The sequence below is a fragment of the Heliangelus exortis genome, chromosome 1 (genome assembly GCF_036169615.1).
Source record: "Heliangelus exortis chromosome 1, bHelExo1.hap1, whole genome shotgun sequence".
NCBI classification, from domain to species: domain Eukaryota; kingdom Metazoa; phylum Chordata; class Aves; order Apodiformes; family Trochilidae; genus Heliangelus; species Heliangelus exortis.
In genome coordinates this window covers 38,651,007-38,678,198 of record NC_092422.1, presented here as the reverse complement: position 1 = coordinate 38,678,198, position 27,192 = coordinate 38,651,007, and the positions used below count along the sequence as shown (strand labels likewise).

The window sequence follows — 27,192 nt, the reverse complement described above, 5'->3', positions numbered from 1 at the left end:
AGATTCTTAACCAAAAACCACTGGTGAGTTCCTAAAATCAGTTAGCATGAAGCTGTGTCAGCACATACAGAACTGCAAATATCACAGTAAAAAAGTAGTCTAAAGACACGGAATTTTAGGGGATTTTCTTAGCATTCATGGAAAATACAGAAGATGAGAATCAAGACAGCACAGTTTTGTAGCTGTAAATTCAAAACTTTTGAATCTGTACACCAGTATGAAATCAAACATCTGACATTTGTACATCTTGGGCAAGATTGAGGGATATGTATCAGTACTGAGGACAAACATACTCAACTTGTTTTCATGAAAGGATATCCAAGAATGGCTAAAAACACAAACCCTCTCGAAAACTTGACTTGTATATGTATTAGAAAATTAGAAGCTGAGGGCTAAATTCTCTGAAAATATTGTATGTATTGAAGTTCCAATTCAAGTGTACTGAGAAATAATGACATAGCCTATAAATGTGTTTTCTGTCTGCTATCTTCCATACTTTAGGATCAAGTGGGGATCTTTTAGGGTAGAAAGAAAACAATAGTGCTTCCTGTGGGCTTTTCAGATGAAGAGGAGAGAAGAGGAGAGGAGAGAAGAGGAGAGGAAAGGAGAGGAGAGGAGAGGAGAGGAGAGGAGAGGACAGGACAGGACAGGACAGGACAGGACAGGACAGGACAGGACAGGACAGGAGAGAACAGGACAGGAGAGGAGAGAACAGGACAGGAGAGAGGTAACTGGAATATGTATCTGGCAGAAGGGGGCAAGGAAATAAGATTTTACAGTATAATGGAACAGGAACTAGCACGGGGAGCTCTGGTAAGAAAAAGAGAGGAAGGGAAGGTAGAGCAATGGCACATAACAAAGTCAATCTTAGGCACAGGGCTATTACTGAGAAAGTAAACACAAGAGTATGTGACCAGTAGCAATCCTACTCTAGAAATTCCATCACCAAGATTCTTGTCTTGTCACTGCTCTGCTTTCTGCAATCATCAGTGACTCGGAATCTTAAAATGTTGCATTCTGAGGCCTTGACACTTAATTTTAATATTTTATTTAGCTTTAATATGCAGCACATGCTATTTACGAGATCATCACTGGAGCATAGACTAAGGAGTATTTGTTGACAGTCAGGATGAGACTGTGATTTGTCTTTCAAAAGCAACAAGGTATCTTGAGTTACTGATTCAGACACAGTGTTCCTCATTTCCAAGTGTAAGATAAGCTTGATGGTTAATTTTTGGTGATAATAGTGAAGACTTGAGAGTGGTTGAGTATTAATTTCGTTTTTCTCTGGAAGTAATGTTTTCAGTATAATGCAGGGCAGACAGCATTTGTCTCTGTTGACTAAGTTGGGGAGAATTTGCAGTCATACAAAAATAAAGATAATATCTCAAAGAATTATATTGATGCTTTTAGTACTGGGAAAAAAAAAAAAAAAAAAAAAAAAAGAGAGTGGTTCAGAGTAAAGGTCAGCTCTGCTCTTCCCTGAAGCAGTATCAAAAATTGAAGCTTTACAGTGTTCTGTCAATGTACGTGTGCCCTTCAACACAGTAGTGACAGGTGTTAGAGGATCATAATAAAGATCTACTGAGAAAAAAAAAATCTGGAAGTAGTTATTCTTAACTGGAGTCAGAGGAACAGAAAGGTGCATATTTAATCTATATTAAAAAAATAATTATTATTACTAGAAAAGACTTGGCTCATTCCGTGTCACTGGCATATTACTCCAGCCTTAGCCTTCAAATTGTGGTGAATGCTTGTCCATAAAATATTTCATTGTATTCACATTTGGAACATTCCTTGTGGATCACAGACCTTCAGAAAGTTTTGTTTTGGTTTGGTTTTGCTATGGGAGCATCAAAACACTGCCGTAATAAGGAATTGTGTGACAGGATATATTAAACCATGGCAGACAGTATGATCCAGAAATAATCCTTGGAACAAAGTATGGGTCAGCAAGCAAGAGAGGAAGAAAACCTAGAAGTGCTGGCAAGATACATAATATCATAGTGGACTGACTGGCAGCCTCTTTGACACCTTCTCGGTAATAGAAAGTGGGACCAGAAGGGCAGGGGAAGGAGGATGTTGTGCAGAGATACAGCACTGAGTTGGAGTAAGTGTTGCATTTCCCCAGGCTCTACTGTGCCAGCACAGATTTAGAGACAGCTTCAGTCACTGGAACTCTGTGTAGGTTTTATGTGTGGGAGTGTGAAGTTTTTTTCTGACACAGCTTATCCACTGCTTCAGTGCAGTTATTAAATTGAGCTATATGTCTGGTGCTCATTCTCCCTGCCCCCTCCCCTTTGACAAGTGTTCATCGTGCTTTTTTCTTGGCAATAAGAAATACCATATTGTCTTGTTTTGACTGGAAATGTTCCATACCAGAAATAATTTTTTTTTTTTTTAATTTTTTTACTTTATGGAAATGTATCATGTAAGAACTGTTACGTTTTATAATTTAGCTAGACTTACAAGTGTTGAAGACTTGTAATAGATGATAACTTCAACAGAGGGGGCTATATAAAATAAAAGAATTTTGAAATATTTTCAGCCTTGTGCTTTTATTTAAAAATCAGAAAGATGCAATTAAATCTTTATTAAAAAGCTTATCAAGAGCTTTGGATCTGCTTTCTTCATGCAACCTAATCTGAAAAGGAAAATCATAAATGTATAAAGCACCAATAAAATCAACATCTAATTTTTATATGATAAATATATAAAACACATACAAAGGGTAGATCAAGAATCGTACCTACAACATAATTTCATTTTTGACCTCTCCCTGTCTTTCATAATATCATTAACTTTCACTTTTTCTCCCTCCTTCTTCCTTTCTTCACTCCTTTATCCCTACTCTTCTTCTCACTCCCTTTTGTATTCCCTTCCTCTGTCCCTTTCCATTCCTTTTATCCTCTTTCTCTTCCTGCTTTCCTGCCATTCCTTCTTCATGGCTTCCTTCTTTTCTTTTTAGGCTTCCACTCTATTGTCCTTTCATACATTCTGTATGGATGCTTCACTTCTTGATCACTTTAAAGTAGCAACACACTTCAATGATTGTGTGTAGTAATTATGTGTGGCATAATTGAAGCCTTAAAAATTAAGCTGAAAAGACAGACAATACAGGTAAATCAATAAGGATTACTAGAAATTACATGTATGATAGCTACACTGTTTGGATATGCTGATCATTTTTTTTTCTCTCCTTCTGCTCTTTATGTTTTTATTGCTTTTATCTAGGACTCCCATTTTTCAAACATCTCTCAATAGTGATGATGATTTATTTGAGGATTTTCTGGGCAAGTATTGATGTTTATCACTGTTTGCAATGTGTACACTTATAAATAGTATAATAAGCAGATGTTATCTTACTGCATCTCCCTATTATAATTGAAAACCAGTACTTTATAGTCTTTCTAGTACTTAGTAAAAATTCCTATGAGTTCATGTAAACACAAGTGGTCATTTTTATCTCCAACTTAGTGAGTATGGAACCAAAATATAAGTAAGTAAAATTACTTGACCTAATCTTATCCAATACTGGAGAATTCAGATCTTATTTATATTGAAGTATTACACTTCTTAATATATATATCCCTGCTTTTTTAAATGAAAATCCTCTATTTTTACAGTGTCTGTATTCACCTGTAGTGCTTTTAACCCTGATAGGCAGCTAAAAACTACACAGCTGCTCATTCATTCCCCTCTAGTGGGATGGAGTGGAGAATCAGAAGGTTAAAATTGAGACACTTGGGTTGAGATAAACACAGTTGCATATGTAAACCAAAAGCCATGCATGCAAGCAAATAAAAAGAAGACATTAATTAATCACTTCTAATTGGCAGCCATCTCTAGGAAAGCAAGGCTCCATCACACTTAGCAGTTATCTGGGGAGGCAAATGCTGACAATGAATGAAAACAGTAATTATTTTTGTTGTGAGCAATTTTTTTGAGGGGGAATGGCTAACTTCTAATTGTTAGGGGTAGATGGCATTCCCCTCGGTAGAGAAGACACTTTTCAGCCAATAATTATAGCTAATCCACATTCCTCTGTCTGGATTTCCTTGTATTTCGTTATGATCAGGCTTCTCTTGCTTCTTATGATCCCCTTAATATTTGACCTCACTTTTGTGACACCCAGGAGACTTGCAGCCGTGCAGCAAAGTGAAACTGTTCCATAGCATAAGAGGAGTGACTAAAAATAAAGGAAAGAAATGGAAGGAAATAAGAAAAAACACTTTATTTGAGTGATTCCTTTAAATAATTTCTCATCTTCTGGAATTGTGTTTCTAAAAGCTTGTTCAAAGGTCACTCCTTCTGAATTACTTCAGATATTAAGACATGCTTCAAAAGAAAAAGAATCAGTTTCTTCTTAGAGGAAAATAATGTTACTTTTATTTTGAGATCATTATTACATCGGCTACTAAGAAAGTAATTAGAATAGCAAAATATCTAATTTAAACTGACATAATTTCATTAAAGTCATTAGAGCTATGTTGGTTGATACCAGCTGACAAACACAACTAAATCTAGAATCACTCTGTTAAGATTGCTTCAGCTTTTTGTGTATTGTGTATGCCTTCCAACTCTCCATATATTTTATTTTCATTTATAGTGTCAAGAATTATTTGTTCAAAATGGTGATGTATTAACATCATTTTTAATATTAATATATTTAGGTGGTATTTCACGGTATCAAACATACTGGTGTAATCTGAGTGTATTCTATAAGGAAAACATGGCCAAAAAAAAGACAGAGAGAACTGTGTGGTATTTCTTGGGGCTTTTCTGTGGATAAAAAGTTTGAAAAATCCATAACTTAGCTCTGATGGATTCTAAAACCAGAAATTGTAAGGATATTCTGTACCACTGAGGTGCCCATGATGAAAGTCTGGCTGTTAATTCGTGGTTCAATTTAATTCACTAGAGTAATTACTCAAAAATACTCATACAACTGAAGACCTGAATGAGAATCCAATAGCTGCATGTCATTCCTGATTATACCACAGGTTTTGAACACTGGAAATTTAAAGTTTGATTTTAATCCAGTTTTACTAAATTCTCATTTTCTTGACATCACCTTGCCTAAAGATTTTAGTGCTCAATTAAAAAAAAAAACAAAAAAACCCCCAAAAACTATAGCAGTTGCATATTAAGACTTTTTTTTCAAGTGTTCATATTTTTTGTCAACATTTCTATTTTATTTATAGTATTACATATATATATATATTTTATATATAAAACTTCTCTGGTGGATTTTTGAGATGTGAGCATAGAACATTGTTTAACAAAAAAAAATAATCTCTGAAGAATATGACTTTAGCCTGATTTTACTAATATAAGTACTAAGAGGATTTCAGTTTGCATTTTATTTATATATATATATAATTTTGATAGTTATCAATATTATTTAACTTGGTAGTTCAACAATAATTTATATTAGTGAACTTGATATTAATTCTCAGAGTATATTTTGTGTCATTTACATATGTGTAATGTTGGTATCCTCTACCATGCCAAGGAGAGCTTATTTAAACCAAACTAAAACCCAGTTTTAATAAATTGAATAGTCTAACATCCATGAATGATACAAGACTGACAGGACAATAAATAATCAGGAGAAACAGCAGCTGTGGAGAACTGGTTAGATTGATTGCTTAGAACTAAGTATTTTTTAATGTGCTCAAAAGAGAGTGAGTGACATACCCTAGAGCAGAAAGATGAAGAACAAAGGATCTGAGTTTGAAATAAAACAGCAGGTAAGAAGGGACACGAGAACTGAACACAGGGAATTCTAATTGACAAACCCTCAAATTTTAGTGCTATGTCATTATTCATATAATAATGTTAAGACAGAGCAGCTAATTAGAAGAACTTTTATCAGTTCCTATGTGAAACTAGATTTTATAGAGGTAGCAAAAACTTGATTTTTGTGGATGTCTGCCATGGGTATGAAAAGATATGGCTTATTCATTAATGAAAGGAAAAGAGAAGAGTGGTAAATGGTGTGATAGACAGGGAGATGATAGAGGATAGCAACAGATTCTGATAAACCGAAAAGGGAAGAGTATTAAAATAGAGAAAATATCAGCTAGAGATGAGTGGAACTAGATGTGTAAATGGATGCTGTTTTCTGTTAAGTTATAAAAGTGAGAGATATTACTAAGGGTAATGGAAGATTTGAACTCCAATAATGCACAAGGTTTAGGAAATACATATTGCTGATAAAAGTAGGGTCCATTAATTTCTGGATGTAGGAGCTGCCGGGTTTCTTTACCAAATAGTTACTAAGCCAAAGTAAATACAGGCCCTCATGATGTGACAGCATTATTGAAACAGTTGTTGTTGAAGATAGGATTGTTTCATGTGATGATGAGCAAACTCTACTTAAAATAAGGGATAAATAAATTATGGGTGATACTTAACATTCTTGATTACAAAAAGGAAAAAATAGGAAGAGATCTAGATTTTTAAATCAGAGGAATAAAATAAACTTAGATATAAAACTATATGGAGTTTTTATTCCCAGAAAGAAGATAAAAGCTTAATGAAAACTGAATTTGTTTAAAGCTATGGCAATGAAGATGAAGGTAATACTCAGAGTTCAAAATACAGGCTAGAGATACATGTGTGTGTGTATATGTCTTTGTACATATATATGCACACACATACATTGACACATACCATATACTGGTGTGTGTGTGCTTACCTGTTTGCCTATCTACATATATATATATATATATATATTACGTGTACAAATACGTGGGGTTTACTGAAGTGAGGTCAATGAACAATCATGGAGCTAATACATTTGCATTTCAGTAAGATGTGGTATGTACTATCTGGATATTTTAGCTGCAGAAAATCGATACAGGAATAGATGAACCCTCTTCTGCCTCCATATGGTGCCTTGGCAAAAAAAAAGGGGGGTTTGGAATACTTTGTGTAGCACTCATGTCACCATCTTTAAATAGTGCTTGATATTTGCAGTATGTGAAGAGCAGATACACACAGGATTACAGGACAAGAGAAAATACCTTGCAATCTAAGATTGTTCAGGTTATTTGAGCTTATTAAAAAGAAAAGTACATACTTGATTATAGTTTAACTCCACGGAGAAAAAGTACTGTGATCAAAATAGTTCTTTAATCTAGCTGAGAAATCTCAGCAATTGGCAGTTCAGTTTATAAAGAGTGGAATTAAGGTTCACTTTGCCATCAAGATGGATGTTTAAAAACTGGAATAAACTGGGACAGGTGCAGATAAAAGTGGTGAATTCTCCATCTCTAGATATTGTCATCTCAAGATTGGTTGTGTTTGAATAAAATCCAGGCAAAGCAGAAATTATTCTTTGTCCTGGGGTATTTTGTGAACTGTATGTGCAGAATATATTTGATATACATGAAATTAGATTAATGATCTAATCAATCTTCTTGGCTTTAATTCTAAATATGTGTGACATGCTAATCTGTTTTTTTGTTATTACTGCTTAATATATCTTATGTCCTGTTAAAAAGGTGCAAAAGAGAAGGAGGCTTTCTTCTTAGTCTTGAATCCAGAAACTGAGTAAAGTGGAATAGTCTGGGATAAATGTCAAATTCTCCTTAACAGATAGCTCAGCAGGGGGAACATCTTGGAGTTCAGAATATTGTTAGAGAGATTTTGCTAGGAAAGGAATTGACAGTCAGAGAGGATAGGAAATTCCTTAGCTGAGTAGAAAGCAGTCACCTGAAACTTCAAAGCAATGGTTAAAAGTTTGGTTGGTTTTTTTTTCACAGGAGATATGTAGAATTTGCTGCAGCACAGGAGTATGGTGTCATTCAGTCAACAGGAGGATAATTTGTTTTGGTGTATTTACTAAGGGAAGAATTTAACAATTTTAACTCAATGCTCCATGGATTCTGTAGCCTTTCTTAGTATCTGACCGTTTGTTTGAAGCCTGGATTCTCAGGCTTTCAGTACCCTGAAGGTTTGACACTCAGACATGTCTTATGTAGCCCTAAAAAATCTAGATATCTTCCTAATATATGGAATAAAAAACTTTTGTACAGAAGTAGGCAAATTCATATAAATCCACATAAGGGCACTTTTCTCCAGAGAATAAAGAACTGGTTTAAAACATCAGTATTTCTGATACTAGGGGAAAAAAAAAAAAACAAAAAACTACTGAGATGTTACAGGTTAGTAGTTTACCTGAGGCACAATACTTCTGCTTCCATTTATCATGGTGATAATAAAAACTAGGACCTTTTTCACTAAAGAAAGAGTTGTGAAGTTTGTTTACAGCAAAAATATTTCTCATGTATATTTATAAAAGACTGCTACCAGGTTGCTTGTTCTAAGAAGGGCAAAACCTGAAACTTCTTGAATACTTGGCAATTTATCTTTCCATCTACAAATACAGAGCCATGTAAAATGTGTACAATCTGCAACATCATTTAGACAGAACTTTAATCCTATTGCAGAATTCAGATGCTAAATTTAGCTTTTTATACTAAAAGAAAAAATAATGATTCTTTTCTGTGTTTGGCTTTTATTAATGATTTTTAAATAGTGAATCTGAAAAGTACTGTAGAAAATACAGTACATTTGACCAGCAAATTTTACTGCTGTTTCTAATATGTGTAAACAAATTACTTAACATTTTTTTAAAAATCTATACAGTGTATATCTAATTTTACGTTTTCATTGCAGGCATAATTGTCATCAATAAATAGCTTCCTCCCCATAAAATAAATATTAGTTCATACATGAATGCATACTTACACTACTGCAAACTTCATATTTACCTTTTAAAATTCAGAATATAAATGAAGTGTGAGAGTGAGCTTACATGACTTTGTCATATAAATGTTAGTCACCTTGTCTGTGCTTTGGTTCTCAGACTTCCTCAGTCCTCAATGTAGAAATAGAAGCTTCTCTAAAGGACATTTAAACAACATCTGCCTTCAGTTTCAGGACAACAATAGCTGCTCAGAGATTAAATATGAAACATTCCTTTTTCGTTTTTAAGGAAAAAAAACCAAAGCAATTTTAAATTTACATTAAATTTACATTAAATTACATTACTGTAATTTAATCTGTTTCTGTTTTCACATACTGGTGTTTTAGAACATACTGCTAGTCATAATATCTTTCAAGCCAGGTGTCTGTCCTACGCAATTTTTTTTCCCCTTTAATTTTCTTTTACTGAATTCTTTAAGGAGACAATTATATGTAAATAATATGTTCAAAGTTCTGGAATGCAGTCTAATATTCAGATGCCATAAGGAAAGCTGCATGCGCAGCCTTGATTTAGAGCACCCGCACATATGCATTATGGTCAAATCTGTAACTATAGAATCCTAAATAATATTTTCCATGAAATCTCTTCTCTTTCTTTCGACACACAAGATAAATAGAAGCAATTTTGTTTCGTAAAGGACTCTTATCTCATTCCTAATAAGCAATTTGTAGGTATGCAGTGCTTATGTGAACTGAATATAGCCATTTCTAGCTACAGTACTTTTTTATCATGTTTCCTTCTGTGCAATATTAATATTAAATAATTTAAATTGCAATTTTTCTACAAAAGTTCTCTAATAATAATGTTTCTCACTTTATAGTTACCTTTCTTGAAACTTTGGGTGAGAAATCATTATATGGAAATTGTAAGAACCTTTTTTTTTTGAGGATATTTGAAGTGTAGTGATGTTTGAAATATTAATAGTGCCTTAACCAATGTAGTCCCAAAGTTTTCAACATGGGCTTTTCAGATAGTTTTAGCCTGCTTTTCCGTAGTCATTTTTCAGTGTTTTTTCTTTTGATTTATACAATGAAGATAATAAAACTGCTTAATCTCTAAGAAAAAAACGTTGAGGTATCCAATTATTTTAAGCACTGAAGCAAAATGTAATGTTCTCTTATGTATTTTGCATAATTTAAGCATTTAGGTAAAATCTTCAAATAACAATCCACATGGAGTGTGTTTGGAATTGTGTTGGTTTTCTTCATCTGCCTTGGGTGCAGTCCTAGAATTTGCTGGGGGTGTATGTAAAAGAACTATTAACATTGAGTCTAAGAACAGACATGAGGACTCTAATTGCTGTGTAAAGGGGGCCTTCCACATCCTCAGAGGAGACTAAGCACTGGTTGTTCCTTTCAGAGAGCAGTGCTTTTGGTGATGCTTCATTTAACTCCTGCATCCAGATAATTGATAAAAATGTTGAAAAGACCTGGCCCTGGAAGTGAGCCCTGAGGAACACTGCTGTCTCTAGCCAGCCCATTCACTACAGCTGTTTGAATTTCACTTGGATTTCTTCACACATGTAGAAATCCTGAGCACAAACATAAGTTTCTGGACTGTGCTCCAGGGTCCAGATATTTAAGAAGTTTCTAAAGTATCTAAGTTCAATGTTTTTATATTTCAGTAGAAAAGGTTATTCTTTGAAATGAAGACATTACATTCTAGTGGTGCATATAGGTCTGCATAAGCAAAGACAGTCACAACATTTTCATTAGTTGAGTAAGCAGCAATTTCTTATTTGCTATTGTGATTTAATATTTATGCAGCACGTGTATTTGGTTTGTAAGGGAGCGGGTTGTAATTTCACCCATTCATTTATTGTATAATACAAAAGCTCTTGTAGATTGATTTAGGAAAAGTGAAGTGTAAACACTGTCATGTAGAATACATTTTCAATTGTCATCAGTTTTATGTAAAGACTGTACAGTGATTTAGTGTAGAATAAAAAATTATTCTTTTCATTTCCATTCCATATCACCATACACGTAGTCTAAATAAACAGAAGCATTAGCAAATACCTAAAATACAATATGCCTGGAAATGCTTCTTTTCTTATTTAAAAGTCTTATTTTTTTCAGTATGACAATGTGACATGTTTTATAATTATGCAGATTTTATCTAAAAGGCTTCTAGTATGCTGAGATCAGAGATGCCTAGGATGAGAAAGTTTTAGGAAGGTGGCTTATGGATTTTTTTAGCTAATGAATGCAAGAGACAAAACATTATGCATTAATTCATGTTAATGTAGATTTAATAGATAAATGTAGACAAGAACATATATCCTAGTTGTTAATTTTCATACCTTTCATATCCTTTAGACTGTGATCTTTTAGGTGCTGCTGCTTCAGTGTGATTGCACTACCAAAATATTTTGTTATTTTTTTATTATTTATTTGTTTATTTATTATATAATGTATGGCTTATCATGTATTACTTGTTTGTTACATCATTTACCATTATTTATTTCTGATTTGACACCAAGTAGAATTTTAATTTGATATGATTTTTGGAGTTATTCTTCACAAGATTAAGCATGGTAAATAGAAAATAGATAAATTCTGTTCAAATTTTTAAATTTCATTAATTCTTTTTATTGTGGTTTCAGTCTGCAGTCCTGGAGGAAAGCTTAAGGTTTTTTTGTACACTGGAATATTTCATCATCTATATAGTAAATTAGTAAAAACGAGTCTAAGCTCTAGCACCATATTGTGACTACATCCTCATGAAATTAATATTTTGACAAGTACTCTTTTTGAGGTAATAATTTGTCTTTTACATTTCTCTTTCATTTCATCTTAGCAATGATGTACTCAATTATACATGTGGTTTTTCAAAGTAATGGAAATGTGTATCAAACTCAAAATGTCTTTCTGAACCTTCCTGAACAGTGTGTTTCCATCAAAGTCTGTTGCATTACATATTCTTATGTCTGCAGTAGAATTATGTAGTCTTCCCTGCTTACAATGAGTAGCTAGATGTCTTCCTAAGAAATTAGTCTGATATGATTAATAAAATAAAAACTGAATGAGAAGAAACTGATAATAAAAATATTTTACATTTATTTTAATTTTATGTATTTTAGGTCCTGTTAATTCTGACATGTTTTATACTTGTGATAATTTCAATTGATCGTCCCAAATGCAGAAGGTTCCACGGGTATACTGTAACTTCTGTCATTAGTTATATACTGATGTGCAAAATTGCATTTTGGAGAGTGTTAAGGAATTCCTTTTGCTCTCTCTGGGAGCAGCTGTGTTTCCAAGTGATTCGAGAACTGGGTAGAGTAATAGAATTGCAAAGACTCTTTTCCATTAGGGAAATTAAGGCACATCTGGCTCTTTTTTTATAACTTCCTATTATTTAAGGACTTGAGGTGTGATTTGTGTTTACATCAGTTAACTTTAAAAAAAATAAAATCAGGCTAATGTAAATTAGCAGAAAGTATGTGTTGAGAACTGCAGTTTCACAAAAACAAATTATGCCAGTGTCAGTGATGGATTATTACAGCCTAGTGCAAAGTCTTCAGTAGGTCTAGACCTGTCAGATTTTTTTATCATTGTGAGAACAATGTTTTGTCCTTGACAGCAATATAATTGTTCAGAAGGTGAAGTGCTGTACACTGCTAACATTCATAAAAGAGAGAATATCTCACCCTTCAAGTCCTTTCAGCAGAGTTACATCTCGTCAGTGTAGCTGCAGTTTGCAGAAGGGTTACACAAAGCAGAGCAAAGATGTTGATGATTTTGATGCATCACAGCTAGATAGGTAGGGAAATTGCTTTTCCCCAAAATACTAACATTAAAGAGAATAAATAGTAAAACTGAATAAACAATAAATATTAATAGGGAATCAATAAATAAATAGTTTCAATTGTGTTTCATTAAAGATTGCCCTACAGGCAGTACTGGCCAGTCCTCTTCTGCATACTACTCAGAATTATGTGTTTAAGACTCTTCGTTAAAAGTTCAAACCAAGAGAATTCATTGCAGTGGGGCCTATTCAGTTGTTTACATAATTATATGTAATATTTTTAATGGCAGGGGGGGTTGGAACTAGATGATCTTAAAGGTCCCTTCCAACCCTGAAAATCCTATGATTCTAATTCTATGATTCTATCATTCATATAATCAATTGCATTAGCTTGTGGGCTGAAAAAAAATAATCATTCCATCTACCCAGGACTTGTGATGCCTTAGCTGGAATGCAGTTTCCAGATGGTAGAATTTCAGTTCAAGAGCAAACTGAACCAGCTATGTGGGCTGAAGCAGTAAGCACGTAATAAATGAAGAAGAGAAAGCTGAGGAGGCTCTGTATTTTCAGCTAGCTATCACGGATTATAGAACAGGTAAGATCATTCTTTGATTGAAGATGCATGATGACAGGACATTGGTCAACAGTTGCCAGCTGCCATGTCCAAGAGAAAAACATTTCTTCACTGTGTAGTAATACTTATATTGTTTTTCTGAGGGAGGCTGTGCTTGCAAATATTCAAAGCTAGACTCAACAAGGCTGTGAGCATTCTGACCTATGTTTGAAATTAGCCTTGATTTGGGCAAGGGCCACACTAGATGACTTCCAAAGTCTTCTTTCTATCTGAATTATTTCATTATTCTGTTTCATCATTTAATCTGATGAATTAAGTCGATATTGACTACATTTCATTTCTGTGATATTCAATTTTCAATAGAATTTATTCCATCAGTAGTGATGGAATTAATTTTCAAGAGATCAGAGCTGTGAATCAGATCAGATTCAGGACCCTATGGTGTCATGTCTGCAGTGTGTGTATATGTATGTGTATACATATACATACATGCACCTGTGTATATGTGTATATACATTTGTGGTCTTGATGTCCAAGCTCCCATTGAAAAAACATAAATCACTGTTTAATGAATAATATCCATAAATTTGGATTTGCTATTCCTGTCATTAAATTGAAGATAATTTTGAAGAAATGAAGTAATTCTTGTAGATCACTGCTAAATTATAGCTACTACTCAGGTGACTTTGTAAACTAAGCACTGCAGGGGAATTTATATTCAGAGTGATAAGTAAGGGAACTTCTGTTTTTATCTACTGGTTAAAAAGCCAAAACTCTCAGCATAGGAGTGTAACTGTAAATTTTACTGCAATAATATAGTTCAGCTCACTAATGGGCTAACTGTGGAGTTAATGGGTAGTGCAGCACACACAAATTAAACTACATATTTAGAAGACAACAATTTGTCTGTATAATCTCTCCACATAAGAGAGACCTGTCAAAACTTTGGAAATCACTAGCTATTATGAAACATTTACTTCTACTCTGAATTAGGCACGTCTGACAAGATGGTATCTAAAACCAATCAGTCTTCCATGGGTCTAGTGCTTTTCATAAACAATGAACACATTGGTTGTTTATAATCATAAGGACAGGAGCCATGTACTGACACACAGAGCAAGCACTGAAAATAATGCTAAACTCTTTAAGCATTCTGAGGATCAGTATTTTCGATCAGTATATTTCTTTACATTATATATTATATATATTGAGGATCATATTTGCTACTAAAGTTTTAGAGTATAAATTACATTATTATAAAATTATTATTATTATAAAATTATTATAAATTTATATTATAAATTAACTTTTTTTTAAAATTAGATAAGTCAGAAAAATTGTCTCAAAACAAACTGAACGTTGACAGGTCACTCAGAACATTAGGTACTGACCCAGGTATTCTGAAGGAAATGTTTAGTGTGGTATGTAACCTAACATCCAAGTCATCCCTGGTTAAGAGAAAAATAGAAAAGCAGTGAGAGATCAAAGAAAAATAATAAAGAAAAGTCCTATAGAGAGCCAGACAAAAAGTAGTTTGATTTCTGTAAAAATTGTTTTCATCATATTCAAGGAGAACAGGCAGAAAATGGATTAAAAAATGGAAAAAGAGCGAAAAAATTTTTGATAAAACAATGGCCATGCCATTAGTGTACAGGAGTCTATGGACAAGTGTTCTATTTTGTACTTGCAGTTCCAAAAGTCCTTTGATAAGTTTGGTATTGGCACTTCCTAAAGAATTGTATCCTGAAATGCATAAGAGAAAAGGTCCTTCAGTTAACAATGAGGAAACACAGAAACAGAATGAAAGTTCAGAAGTCTTAGTGTAGAGTTACCAGTGAAAAGCACAAGGGAATTATGTTCTTCTACTCAGTTAAGAATTCTCATAAATTGTATGGAAAGAGAGTAAATAGAGGCATCAAATGATTTTATAGGCATATAGAATTACTGAGGATTGTAAAACCACAAGCTGTGCCTAAGAATGTGCAAGAAGATGTTGTGAAGCTAAGCATATAATACCAAATCAAATTAAATATTGATAAGGTAAAAGTAACGGAGGTGAAAGAATAATCTGTATACACTTAACAATGGGATCTTAACTGGGTATCGTTTATCACTGAGGGGAAAAAATACAAACAACTTTTGTTCTTTGAGATCAATTTTCTTCTTATGGGAATGCTTGCTGAGCGCTCAGGGTGACTACAAAAGAAAGGGAATGATGTGGAGTAGTAGGAAAGGAACAGTGGACAGAACAGGAAGCATCAAATCCTACTCTACTCAGTGATTTATTTGCAATTTTAATGCTGCCTTAATACTGCTTTAATAAGCTTTTAGCTCTAGTTATGCAATCTCACAAGGAATATGGGAAAAATAAAAAACACTAAAAAGGATTAGTGACCTGTGAGAATGTGCTACAGAGTAATCTAAAGTCTGAATCTTCTGCCATCCATATCAAATACAAACCTTGCAGTTTAGGTTTCCTGTTCATGGGAAGGAGCATGTGAGACCAGTCTGGCTGGTGTTCTCTATCCATGTATCACCTGGAGTTAAGTAATCTTGGGATAGCATTGCTGTGGCACTGTGTAGTTGTAGTTAAGGATAATAACAGCATAATAATTTAAAATGCAGGAAAGCTCTTTATCTCCATAAGAAGAGGTGGTTTTGGTGGTCGCGGCGGTGGTTTTCAGTGGGAGGTGGGTTTTTGTTTTCTTTGCAATGGGGAAGACATGACTGCTGGAGAGGCTGTAATGGACACATAAGAGATAAATGGCATGGAAATGTAGAATGCAATATGATATTCCTCATTTCAAGAACTGAGCTTCATCAAATCTATTTTGGCAACAGATTCAAAAGCAAAAAAAAGGAAATCTTTGCCTTTTATGAGTCTTAAGTTCTACAAGGCTTAAGTTCTGTAAGTGGACTGCAAGGGATTCTATGGAGACAAAACCTAATTAGATTCAAAGTACTATTAAACAGATTGAAGAGAAGTCCACAAAGGTCTTCTAAACATCTCATACAGAAAATCCCTAAACCTACAACTTTCCAAAAGCTATGATACACAGAAAAGATTTAATATTTACCTTTTAAAATTCGTGATAGTCATTGTTGAAATTACATCTGGTCACTGGTCATGACTAAACCTTTGTTTGCTCTAAACTCATACAGCTCTTCTTACTTTCTGTGAGCACTTAAACACTAATTAGCATCTATTACCTAAGTTCTGTCCAAGACTCTATAATCTCTATAAAATATAATACCTTTTGTATAATAAATTGTTTCTAAAGCACTATGGTATCAGAAGATCAATACTAAAAAAAGCCAGTAAGTCCCCATGTTGTTTTAAATAAATTGTCTTAAATTACATTTACAGCACTGTTCTGCTTTAGTCATCTCTGCTTAGCAGCATAATTTCAGGTATAAATATTGTCTAGTCGTGTTCTGTTTCCAGAAGAAATTATCTGTATATATGTGTTGATAAATAAAAAAGACAAGAAAGAAATGAGAAGATTTTAGAGGACTGATAATTAGTCTAGAAGTATTTTATTTTTTTTTTTGCATTATATGGGGAAGGTTTAACTATGTAAGGATCCACTGGCTTTGTAGTAAAAAGTCTGAGAAACTGAGGTAGACTTTTCCCATATCATTCTTTTAAAAAGTACAGATGATTTTTTGAGTGATGGATTTTAGAGAGTAGACTGATAATGAATTACATGATAATTTGGACACAAGCTAATGAAAAAAAACCCAACAAAACTATCCAACCAACAGCATGACACTGTAATAAAGTTATCTTTGCCTTCTCCCCTTTCCCAATAAAGAACTTATGCTAAGAAATTACTGCATATAGTTAGCTGACAGCACAAGATAATTTGATGGTAACATGCAGTTTTGAGAAGACTGAAACATAATGGCTGTTCCTTCCAGATTTGCAATTTCCAAAGCAGCAATAAAACAAGAGTAATTGTCAGTTTAATCAATATTATATGCAGTATGACAAATGTTTTACAATTTCACTTTAGTCTGAAATTCGTCTTTTGGGATCCACACAGCAGGTTACTATATTTTCAGCATTCATATTATAGTTCTTTTAAGTGTTTTATCAAGACAACAACTTAATGTGACAAGTTAAAGGTCCAGGGCACAAGCCTCATGAGGAACAGCTGAGGGAAGTGAGGTTCCTCAGTCTGGAGAAAAGGAGCTGAAGGGAGACCTCATCATTCTCTACAACTACCTGAAAGGAGGTTGTAGCCAGGTGGTTGTTGGTCTCTTCTCCTGATCCTGAGGAACAAGTGACAGAAAAAGAAGAAATGGCCTGAAGTTGTGCTACGGGAGGTTTAGATCGGACATTAAATTATTTTTATAAAATAATTTATAAATTATGAGAGGGTTGTCAGGCACTGGAACAGGCTGCCCAGGGAAGCGGTTGGAGTTATTTAAGACTGTGTTGTTGAGGGGAATGGTTTAGTGGTGGACTTGGCAGTGTTATGTTAACAGTTGGACTGAGTGATGTAAAGGTCTTTTGCAACCAAAATGATCCTATGATTCTCAGTTTTCAGCAACATTGTGTCTTGACAGACCACTTAAGCTCTAAATACAGTGGTTATTTTATGCCATTATTTTGTTGGAAAGAGTATGGTCAGACCTGGTTTTGTGCATCATTCTATTTTCTGAAATACTGTGGATACAAAAAATTTCTGTTATCTAGGGGAGGGGTATGTGTGGCTGTTTTAATTAACTTTGTACCATGAGACTGTCTTTAGAATTCATCTGGATTTAATAATGTGCTTGAAGGCTGTAAGTGCTGACAGAAAGTAATTACCATGTGACTTTCTCCAAGCTTACTTACTGAGTGGAAGTTTTTGAAAATCCCCTTTACATAGACAGCTGGTTCTCAGTCAGAATCCTTCTTGTGTCCAATGGTTTTCTAATTTGGAATATATTCTCTTCCTTCCTGCTAGTTAAGATTCCCATGAGTGCATCAAGTTATGTAGGATGTTAGTTGAAAATCCTACAGTGGAAAACATCATGCATGAGGGAATGATTTAGGCACGTGATTCATACATTTACTGAACATTTTCTATATGATGGACTTCTATATGGGCTTTCTATATGATTTGTTTCCTAGAATGCTCCTGGAAGGTATATACTTTTTCTATACAGTGATTTGCTATCAATTAATAAAAAACAGGTTTTCACAAGTCTCTGACATGATTTTTAAAATATTTGTTTTCAGTTAAAATTATTATGGAATCTGAAATATTAACATAAACTGCCATTTTTAAATATTTCATTCCCTAACCTAAACTGTAACTAAAACATTCTCCAGCAACAGCATATATCACATGTGGCACAGAACCCATATGCTTTGCAGACAAAAGAAATACTGCTGTTGCAAACCTTTATAGTGTGGAAAGGAGAGTAACAGAACATGGCATCTTTCTTCTATGATCGTGCAATTCCCCATGGTTCATTAGATACATTTTCATTTTAATAGCTACTTATTTTTAAGTCAAGTTTTGAGTACAGGAATATAGGAAAAAAATTCACTCTAATGCTCTGGCCAAGGTTTCAGTTACCTTTTGGAATATTATCTTAATTACAGTATTTATTAATTTATGAGAGTAGAAGCATTTTTATAGACAAAATCTTGCACATGCCTTCAGCCTTTGCTTTGTGCTGTATTCCATCATGTTGCACAGGCTAAGTAGGGTCAGTAAAGTTGAAAGAATGATTACAAGATTACCAGTGAATTTGTAGGTGCTACCACAAGAAATATCATTAATGATTAAGTGTCTTGTTTTCACTCCCGAACATTACACGATGGTGTTACAGGACGCAGTACTGTGAATAAATTGTAAAAGCAAGGCCATAACCAATCAACTCCTTTGAGTTATTAAAGACTCAAGAGATTATTTTGAGGTTTTTTAAGTTTTGGTGCTAATGGGCTCATTAATCAGAGTGAGAAATTAATAAGAACTGGTACATATGTGTGGAAGACAGATGAGTTCAAATGGGAAATTAGACACACATTTTAATGTTGAGGATGATTACTTCTGAAAGCTACTGCAAAAGTGGCAAATTACCCATCTCCAGATGTCTTTGACATGATGCCTTTATAGGAAGCAATTTCAGTGGACCAAATGTTACTGGGTTCAACAGAAGAGCAACGGGGTTAAAACATAACTTAAAAGGATCCCAAGGCAGTTCCCTGCTGTCTGGAGATGTCATCTAGTTCCTTTTTTAAACATTATCTTAAATTATTATTTTACTGGTTCTAACAGACCTGTCCTTACCTATTCACTGGAAATCTGTTCAAGAGCTTGATGCTTTCTAAGCAAGAAATACTTTTTTTCTAGTTTCCAACTTTCTTTTAATCAGATTTGATTTAGGTGAAGTTCCTGTTAGGCTTCTTATCCTCCATTTTCCTTGTTTTCATTTTCTATGCCTGTAATAAGAGTAAACAAGGCTCTGTTAGGACATAATAGTGTGTGCTTAACTTGACGAAGTGTTGATAGGTTAAACGTAAGCTTTTTTGCATCCAAACTTGGTTTGTGGTATGGTTTAAAGGCCAGATTACACTGGTTGAAGAAGACCTCTTGTCACTGAATACCACCATCTCCCTAGATGTCGATTTTGCATAATGAGTGGAGTAAATTGAGCTTAAAAAAATTGCTTACTGGCTTTATGAATCCACAGGCCTTGGCTCCAGCATGCACTGCAGTCATGCATGGCAAGTTACATTACATCTTTAAACACACTTGTAACCTCTGCTGAGCAACCCAGTGCCTGGCTGTGCTGCTTCTGAGACTTCTCTAGCCCTGATGCTGTCTTCACTCATCTTGCTTAAGATCCATAAGCTGCAATTCCAGATCTTGGCCACAGTCATGAGTGCTCCTTGAGTGTGCTACCAGGAATGATTTGACCAATATGGGCTAGTGTTATCTGTACCTGCTACAGAATGTGTATGGATTCATGTTCCCATCCTGGGTAAGTTTTAATCTATCTGTGGACAGAGTATTCCAGCAATGCCAGAAACTGTGGGGAGTGTTAGTGGAGCTCTTAGTGGAAGACATTCCACTTCCCTAATCTCATTATTTTACCCTGGTGTTAGCCTTCCCTGCATAATGTTGTGAGTAATGGTCCTTATGTCCTCATAATGTACAAAATTGTTCTGTTCCTTTTCTCCTGGGGGTACATGTTATGGAGTAGTTTATCTCCAGTGATTGTTCCAGTGGTTACTTGAGCATTTTTCATAGAGGGAGAGGCTGAGAGAGCTTGGAATCTTCAGCCTGGAGAATAGAAAGCTCAGGAGAAATCTTGTCAATGCATTTATATGCCTAATGGAAGGGTTTGGAGATGAGGGAAGCAGACTCTTCTCAGTAATGTCTAGTGACAGGACAAGAGAGAATGGAAACAAATTAAAAAGCATGAAATTCCACTAGAACACAAGAAAATACTTTTACACTGTGAGCATAAAGAGAAGTTGTGGAGTGACTGTGGAAAAATTTCAAACCTGACTAGACAAAGTCTTGGACAACCTGATATACCTTCCCCTTGGACGAGGGCATTGGACTAGATGATCTTAAGAGCTCGTTTCCATTCTAAGTGTTCCTGTGATTCTGTGACCCACAGGCTAGGGAAGCAACTGTGACCAAATTATGAATTGGATGATGGTGCCAAGTTGGGGCAACAAACTTGTACGAAAGCAAAATTACAGGAACAGGGTATGGAAGAAAGAAAAGTCATGCTAGCTGAGTAAGAAAATGAGAGTATTGTTACATCTTCTTCCCTGGAGTGTTAGAGTTTGAACTGAGAAACTTGCAATTCTGTTACATAGATGAAAAGGGCTGTGCAAGCAGCACAATTTAAAAAGTTGGCACAGCTCATATTTTCCATATTTGAGGAGTACACTAATGTGGCAGTTTGAACTGTGAGCTTCTATTTTTGCCACTTTTAGCCTTTTGAGTCCAAATACCTCCTGTAGATGATTCACAGTGCTGATCTCTTTTGCTATTTTCTTGAAATTAAGCTGAGAAGCCCTCCAATAGCAAATATATCTACCTGAGCCAATTCAAGTCACAGATCACAAATATTCCAATTTTATATGTCCTCAAATTGTTCTCCCTTATTCTGTCAACTTCATTTTGAGAGACTAAACTAACATTAAAAAGACACCACCCAAAAATAAAAAGGTAAAAAAAGAAAATCTTAGAAGTGGAGTTCAATAACAAGAGAACTGATTTACAGGCTATCAGAGTTCTGGTTTTCCTAGCCACCATGCTAGGAAAAACATGTTATTTCTTCACTGAGTCTTAGCAACTAGAAGTTCCAGGGTTTATGGGATTTTCCTATGGGAAAGGCCACAGCATTAAAATCAATAAAACGTAAGACTTGGCTTAAATAAAATCCTTACGTCCAAAGCCACTTTACTGCCACAGAAACTCCCATGTAACGAATTCTAAATAGCACCGTCAGAATGTGACATTCTTTGTCATGGTATGACAAATGGTCATACCATGGTATGGTATTGTTGGTATGGTATGGTATGGTATGGTATGGTATGGTATGGTATGGTATGGTATGGTATGGTATGAATGGTTCCTATTCCATATATTTTATAACATGAAAAAATTGTTCTCAGATTCTTCCTTATAACTGGTACATGTTGACTGGTGAAATCAATGACAAACATCAGTAAGAACTAACTTATGCATATTAATTTTATTCCACATGAAATAAAGATCATTACAAGTCTTGATTTTGAAAAAAATCAAAATAATTTATATTGATAACAACATTATGAGGATTTACGTAGCAAAATTTACTTTTATGAAGTTCCATGTCGTAATAATTTATTTTCTTAAGAGTGTTTATTTTACTGTGGTGCACAAGATAGTCAGTTTCTTGCTTATCTACCTTTAAATAAAGATTTTATTTTTTTTTATTCTAATCCTGTGTGCTGCTGAAAAGACTTAAAAGTGCTGCCATGGGAATTCTATGACCTCACAGCAATGGTTATTGCATGATCATTTTGAGAAAGGGGAAGAGCAACCAAGTGAGGCATCAGCTTTCTCTGTTCAGGTTCAGAGATTTTTGTACTCTCTACTGTAAGTTTCCTTTTCTCATTTAAAAGTTTCTCATTTTCTCATTCACTATTTTGCCTAATTAAAACATTCTTGCCAAAGGGACAGACTAAGCAAATGACCCATGTGGACAAGGCAGTAGTCACAGCCCAGTTGATCTTGTGTGACATATGAAATAGAGATGACCACAGCTTCTTAAGTATCAGAGTCAAAAGTTACAGGTCCTAAAAACTCATTCACCTCTGTCACGTAACCCTGGACATGCTTAAACACTGGATGTCCTTATTCTCAAAATTGAGGTTTCTCACCCTGTGAGGACCTAAGCATTCTTGAAAGTACTTCAGTGAAGTGGAAATCAGTGACTTAATTCCTATCTTGCACCTTAATTTCATGAAAATTTCAATTTTATTTAATTTATCCCCGAAATTTTAACCAGTATCCTGTTTCCTAAGTGAAAAAATGAAGATTAATTATATTTTAGAAGAAAGACAGCTATTTTTCAACAATAGGCACATAATATTTTTTTTCTGTTATGATAGAACAGCAAGACACTGAAACATGCTTTGCTGCTCCAAACAAAATTAATCTCAATAAATTAAAATGTGATTTAGGAAGTTCTTAACATTCCATAGTCAGTTTAGGAAATGCTAAATATTTGAAGGGGAGAGTTTTTAGCTCTGAAGAACAAGAACCTGGACTTTATTGCTATTTGATATGTATATATACCACGGTATACATATGCAAGTTACAGTTATATAAAGAATTTTTACCAAACAGCATATTCTACAGGACTCAGCCCTGAGTAACATGAAACTAGTGTAAGTCCAAATGTTTAAAAGAACAGATAAAGGCTCATATGTTTTGTTTGAAAACTTTTTTAAAGTCTACTTTGAGTCAATGGTAAATCAGTACAGAGGCTGGAATAAGTTCTCCTGGATCATATATCTAAATGAGATGACAATTAAACATGAAAAAAAAATCTTAATCAAAGCTAACATTATTATTCTGAATTTAAAGCCCCTGCTCTGAGTGTTATTCAAAATTAATTAAGTTGTGTGAGTTCATAAAATGTATTCCACCACTGCAATGCTTCCCAACAATATTAGGTCTTCGGTTTAATACGCTGTTCTGAAGTTTGATGTTGGTTCCTATTAAGAAGTAGAGTTATATTTTTTTCATAATGGTATGTAATGTCAGTTTAACCAGCCTTAATTAAACTTCAGCTTATAAATCATTTTACTGAGAAGTAAAATGAAATTTTCTGAATTTTATGGCTTTTTAATTAAAATGATTATGCCAACTTGTGGCTAAGTGCCCGCAAACTAGTTCCCTTACATTTCCATGCTATTAAATTGTATTCCAGTCACACAATTTAAACTTTATCAGGAGTCAACAGTTTAAAACCTTAGGCTATAAAAATCTAGTTTTTCAGGTAGCTATTGACATTTAACCAATTTTTTCTTGCAATTTTTAATGGAGTAATGTTTTGATCTAATTATCAGTTATGTAAAGATCACTTGACAGCACAGTCAGTACAAACCATGACCATATATACACATTTTTGACTGTTGTGTCACTATCCCACTTTGGGTGTCTGTGTAGAGTTAAAATGTTGCTCATTGAAAGCTAAGTGTAAAAGTTTTCATGTTCATAATAATAATAAGCATCATTTTCAGCTTTAGCTAATTTATTCTATTTGCATGTATTTGATGTGCAAATACATTACACATTTCAATGAGCTTTTATTTTTTGTCATGTGTATGTATGTATTATCTTCTCTGCTACCTTATATAAAATAATATGCAGGTTTTATAATAGGATTTTAACCAATACTTTCCAAAAACATATTGTTGGAGAATTGAAATAAATAATTTCCTTGTGTTGCTTGGGGTGGGGGGGGGAGGACAACATGTGATGTACAAGGACCAGAGTATAATGCTAATGCTTTAAGTCTTGCACCATTTTTTCCTATATTAGGTATATTTTCTGACTAATACTATGTTACTTCTCTTTCAGTTCCTGAAGCCTAGTCAGTCTTTCCCCTGTTCCAGACCCAAACAAGCATTATAGACAGCATAAATTTGAATTCTGATATAAGAATTTAATTCAGTGGGTGTAGCAGTGGCATTGCCCACTTGCTTCCGTTGTGTTGTTCTTAATCTTAAGTCCTTGGCTCATGTCTTGTTATTCCTTTCCTGCTTCTTACTTGCTCTCATTAAGTCTATACAAAATATCATTATTAAATTCATTATTATATTTTATTTGTCAGATATTAACTTACTTACATGTCCTACATTTTTTTGCATTATTTTTTAATGTCAAAAATTGGGGTTTTTTCCAGATGGAGTATCTTGTTGCTTCAGTCTATACTCCTCTTTCTTCTTACAATTGTTTCTAGATCAAGAATTTGAGAATACATTTTCAATTTCTCCACAGAAACCAGGGACCCTAAAATAAATATTTGGACAAAGATAACTCGGCAGAATTTTGCTTCTGCTATTTCCTGCTAATTTAGGGTAGGTAGTTCAGAGAGCACTGAATTCAGTAAATTCAGTTCTTAGGATTCAGTCAATATGAAATATTATAATTCATAATAATAATATATATATTGATATAGATTTTGTTTAGGTTTTTATAGTTATTCCTAGATGTATTATCAGTTTGAATACTGTGAGATTTTTATTGCTGTATACATTTTGCAGCTGCTTCTATGTTCTTGCACTATTACTGAATCTGAAATGCTTTCTTCTTCTCAGGAGAATATAATGGAAGTTATAAGAAATCAAGAATTTTTACTTCTACCAGCTGAAGAACTCCATAAACTTCTTGCCAGTGATGATGTGAATGTTCCTGATGAAGAGACCATTTTCCATGCCTTGATGATGTGGGTGAAATATGATATGCAGAGGCGATGCAATGACCTCAGCATGCTGCTTGCTTATATCAGATTACCACTCCTTCCACCTCAGGTATTTTAAAAATTATTTTTACTACTACTGCTACTACTACTACTACTACCACCACCTATTATTATTATTAATATTATTATCACCAATATTATTATTATTATTTAATCGATAATAATAATTAATGGTCTAATAATTCTTAATATTGTTATTTAATAATTATTATTACTTGTTCAATAACGATAATCAACTATTTAATAAATATTATTAATGTTATTACTATTATCTAGTAATATCACATAATAATTATATTTAATCATTTCATTAAAATTAAAATTACTAATGATAATTATCATTATAATAATAATGATATAATAATGATATAATAATGAAATAATAATGAAATAATAATGAAAACATAATAATGTAATAATAATAATGCAATAATAATAATAATAATAATAATAATAATAATAATAATAATAATAATAATAATAAATGTCCTGGACCATATTATATAATAATATCACTGCTGTTGTGAAAACTCTCATCACTTAATCATCTGCAACTGAATACTCTGGGTGTTTAAAAGAAAGACTGTTCAGAATTAGAAAAAATGAATGGCAGCCCTTCATCCAGAGTGACATCAGTAAACTTAAAGTTTAGGCCAACAGCTTTCTAAGAGGTGTATAATGGTGAAACTGAAGAGGAGTTACCACAAACACCATACCATGCCGAGAAGGACAGGCAGAATAGTAAATATCTTCATTAAAAATCCAAAACCCTAGGGATTAGGACAGATATTGGGCTGAGTAGAAGCCAACAGCATGAATGAGGAGAACTGCATATTATCTGCCTCAGGAAAATTCATTCAGCGGGCCCTATGAAACTATTATTCCCATAATTCTTAGTGCTGCTGAGGCTGCACCTGTAACATTATTTCCAATTCCACCATTTGAAAGTCATAGTAAGAAACTGGAGAAGGTCTGGTGATGGCCTGCCAAGATGGGCTATCAGCTAGGAGAGGTTTGGAGGAGACAGAGCTGAAACAGCTGACCACAAACCATGGGATGTTCCATGCTTTATGGCATCCTGATCAGCTCTGAATGCTCAGGGAAAGGAGAAGGAAGCAGGAGGACAATTGTGGTAGTACTAAGTTCTCACACATCTGAAGGTCTTCATGTTCATTTGGGCATAGTTACTGTTCCTTAGAGATCAAATCCCGAGCTTAGGGTCCAAAAAAGGAGGGCACACTGATACAGCAAAAATACAGCACTGTGAATTGAAAGCAGAGAGAGACCTCAAACACCAGATCTCAGTCACCCTCCCTGCTCCGTTGTTAACTCAACTCCTGGCTCTGGTTTGAACCACTCCAGTTGGCTCTGTTCCAGACAAGAATCAGGGATGGGGCGAGAAGGTTGGTAGTGTGGTCCTAACCCAGCCCTAAGGTACTGCTTACTTAGTTGTACTAGTTGTACCTAGTAGTTGTACTACTAAGGCACTACTTGCACAGGATAAGTGTATCATGTCATACCATTTGTTGACATGCTTAAGTATTTGTTCTGTTTCAGCTAATATTTTGAAGAATATGGAAAGAAACATGAAGGCAGTCTAAAAGCATGTAGCCATTCAATGGTCAGGGCAAAGGAGAACCTAGAGAAACAAATTGTTCTCAATTGCTCCCCCATTCCCATGCCTCCCCTCTCCATCCTGCCCTTCCTCCAGGGGAAGATAAAAGGGGAAGTGAGGAAGAGAGACTTCCAGGCTGGAAATCAGAACTAGAACAGGTTTATTGAAACAGGAAAAACTTAGGAACAAGTAGGAAAGTATTTAAAAATATACACACACACATATATATTTTATAGTAGGCACACACACACACACATATATATATGTATATAGACAAAACCCAGTGTAAATGCTGTGAGTCCAAAGGTCGCAGAGCTGACATGGGAAAGAGGGTCAGGATTCTTCCCAGAAAAGGATTTAGTCACATTCTGCAGAGCACATGGCAAGCTGAAGACAGAGATACAGGAGCCTCCTTCAAGATGTGTGCCAAAAGAGAGGAAGTAGCCAAGGTCTTCCGTTCTGGTGTTTTATAGG

General features: G+C 34.3%; 1 protein-coding gene across 1 annotated transcript in view; it reads left to right on the top strand.

The window, feature by feature from the left end:
* Positions 1 to 27,192, top strand: part of KLHL1 (kelch like family member 1) — a 192,436-nt gene that overhangs the window by 84,779 nt on the left and 80,465 nt on the right. Inside the window, exon 5 of the mRNA XM_071740608.1 lies at positions 24,940 to 25,152. Within this exon, the coding sequence (XP_071596709.1) occupies positions 24,940 to 25,152 (213 nt within the window). The remainder of the gene's footprint in view (positions 1 to 24,939; positions 25,153 to 27,192) is intronic.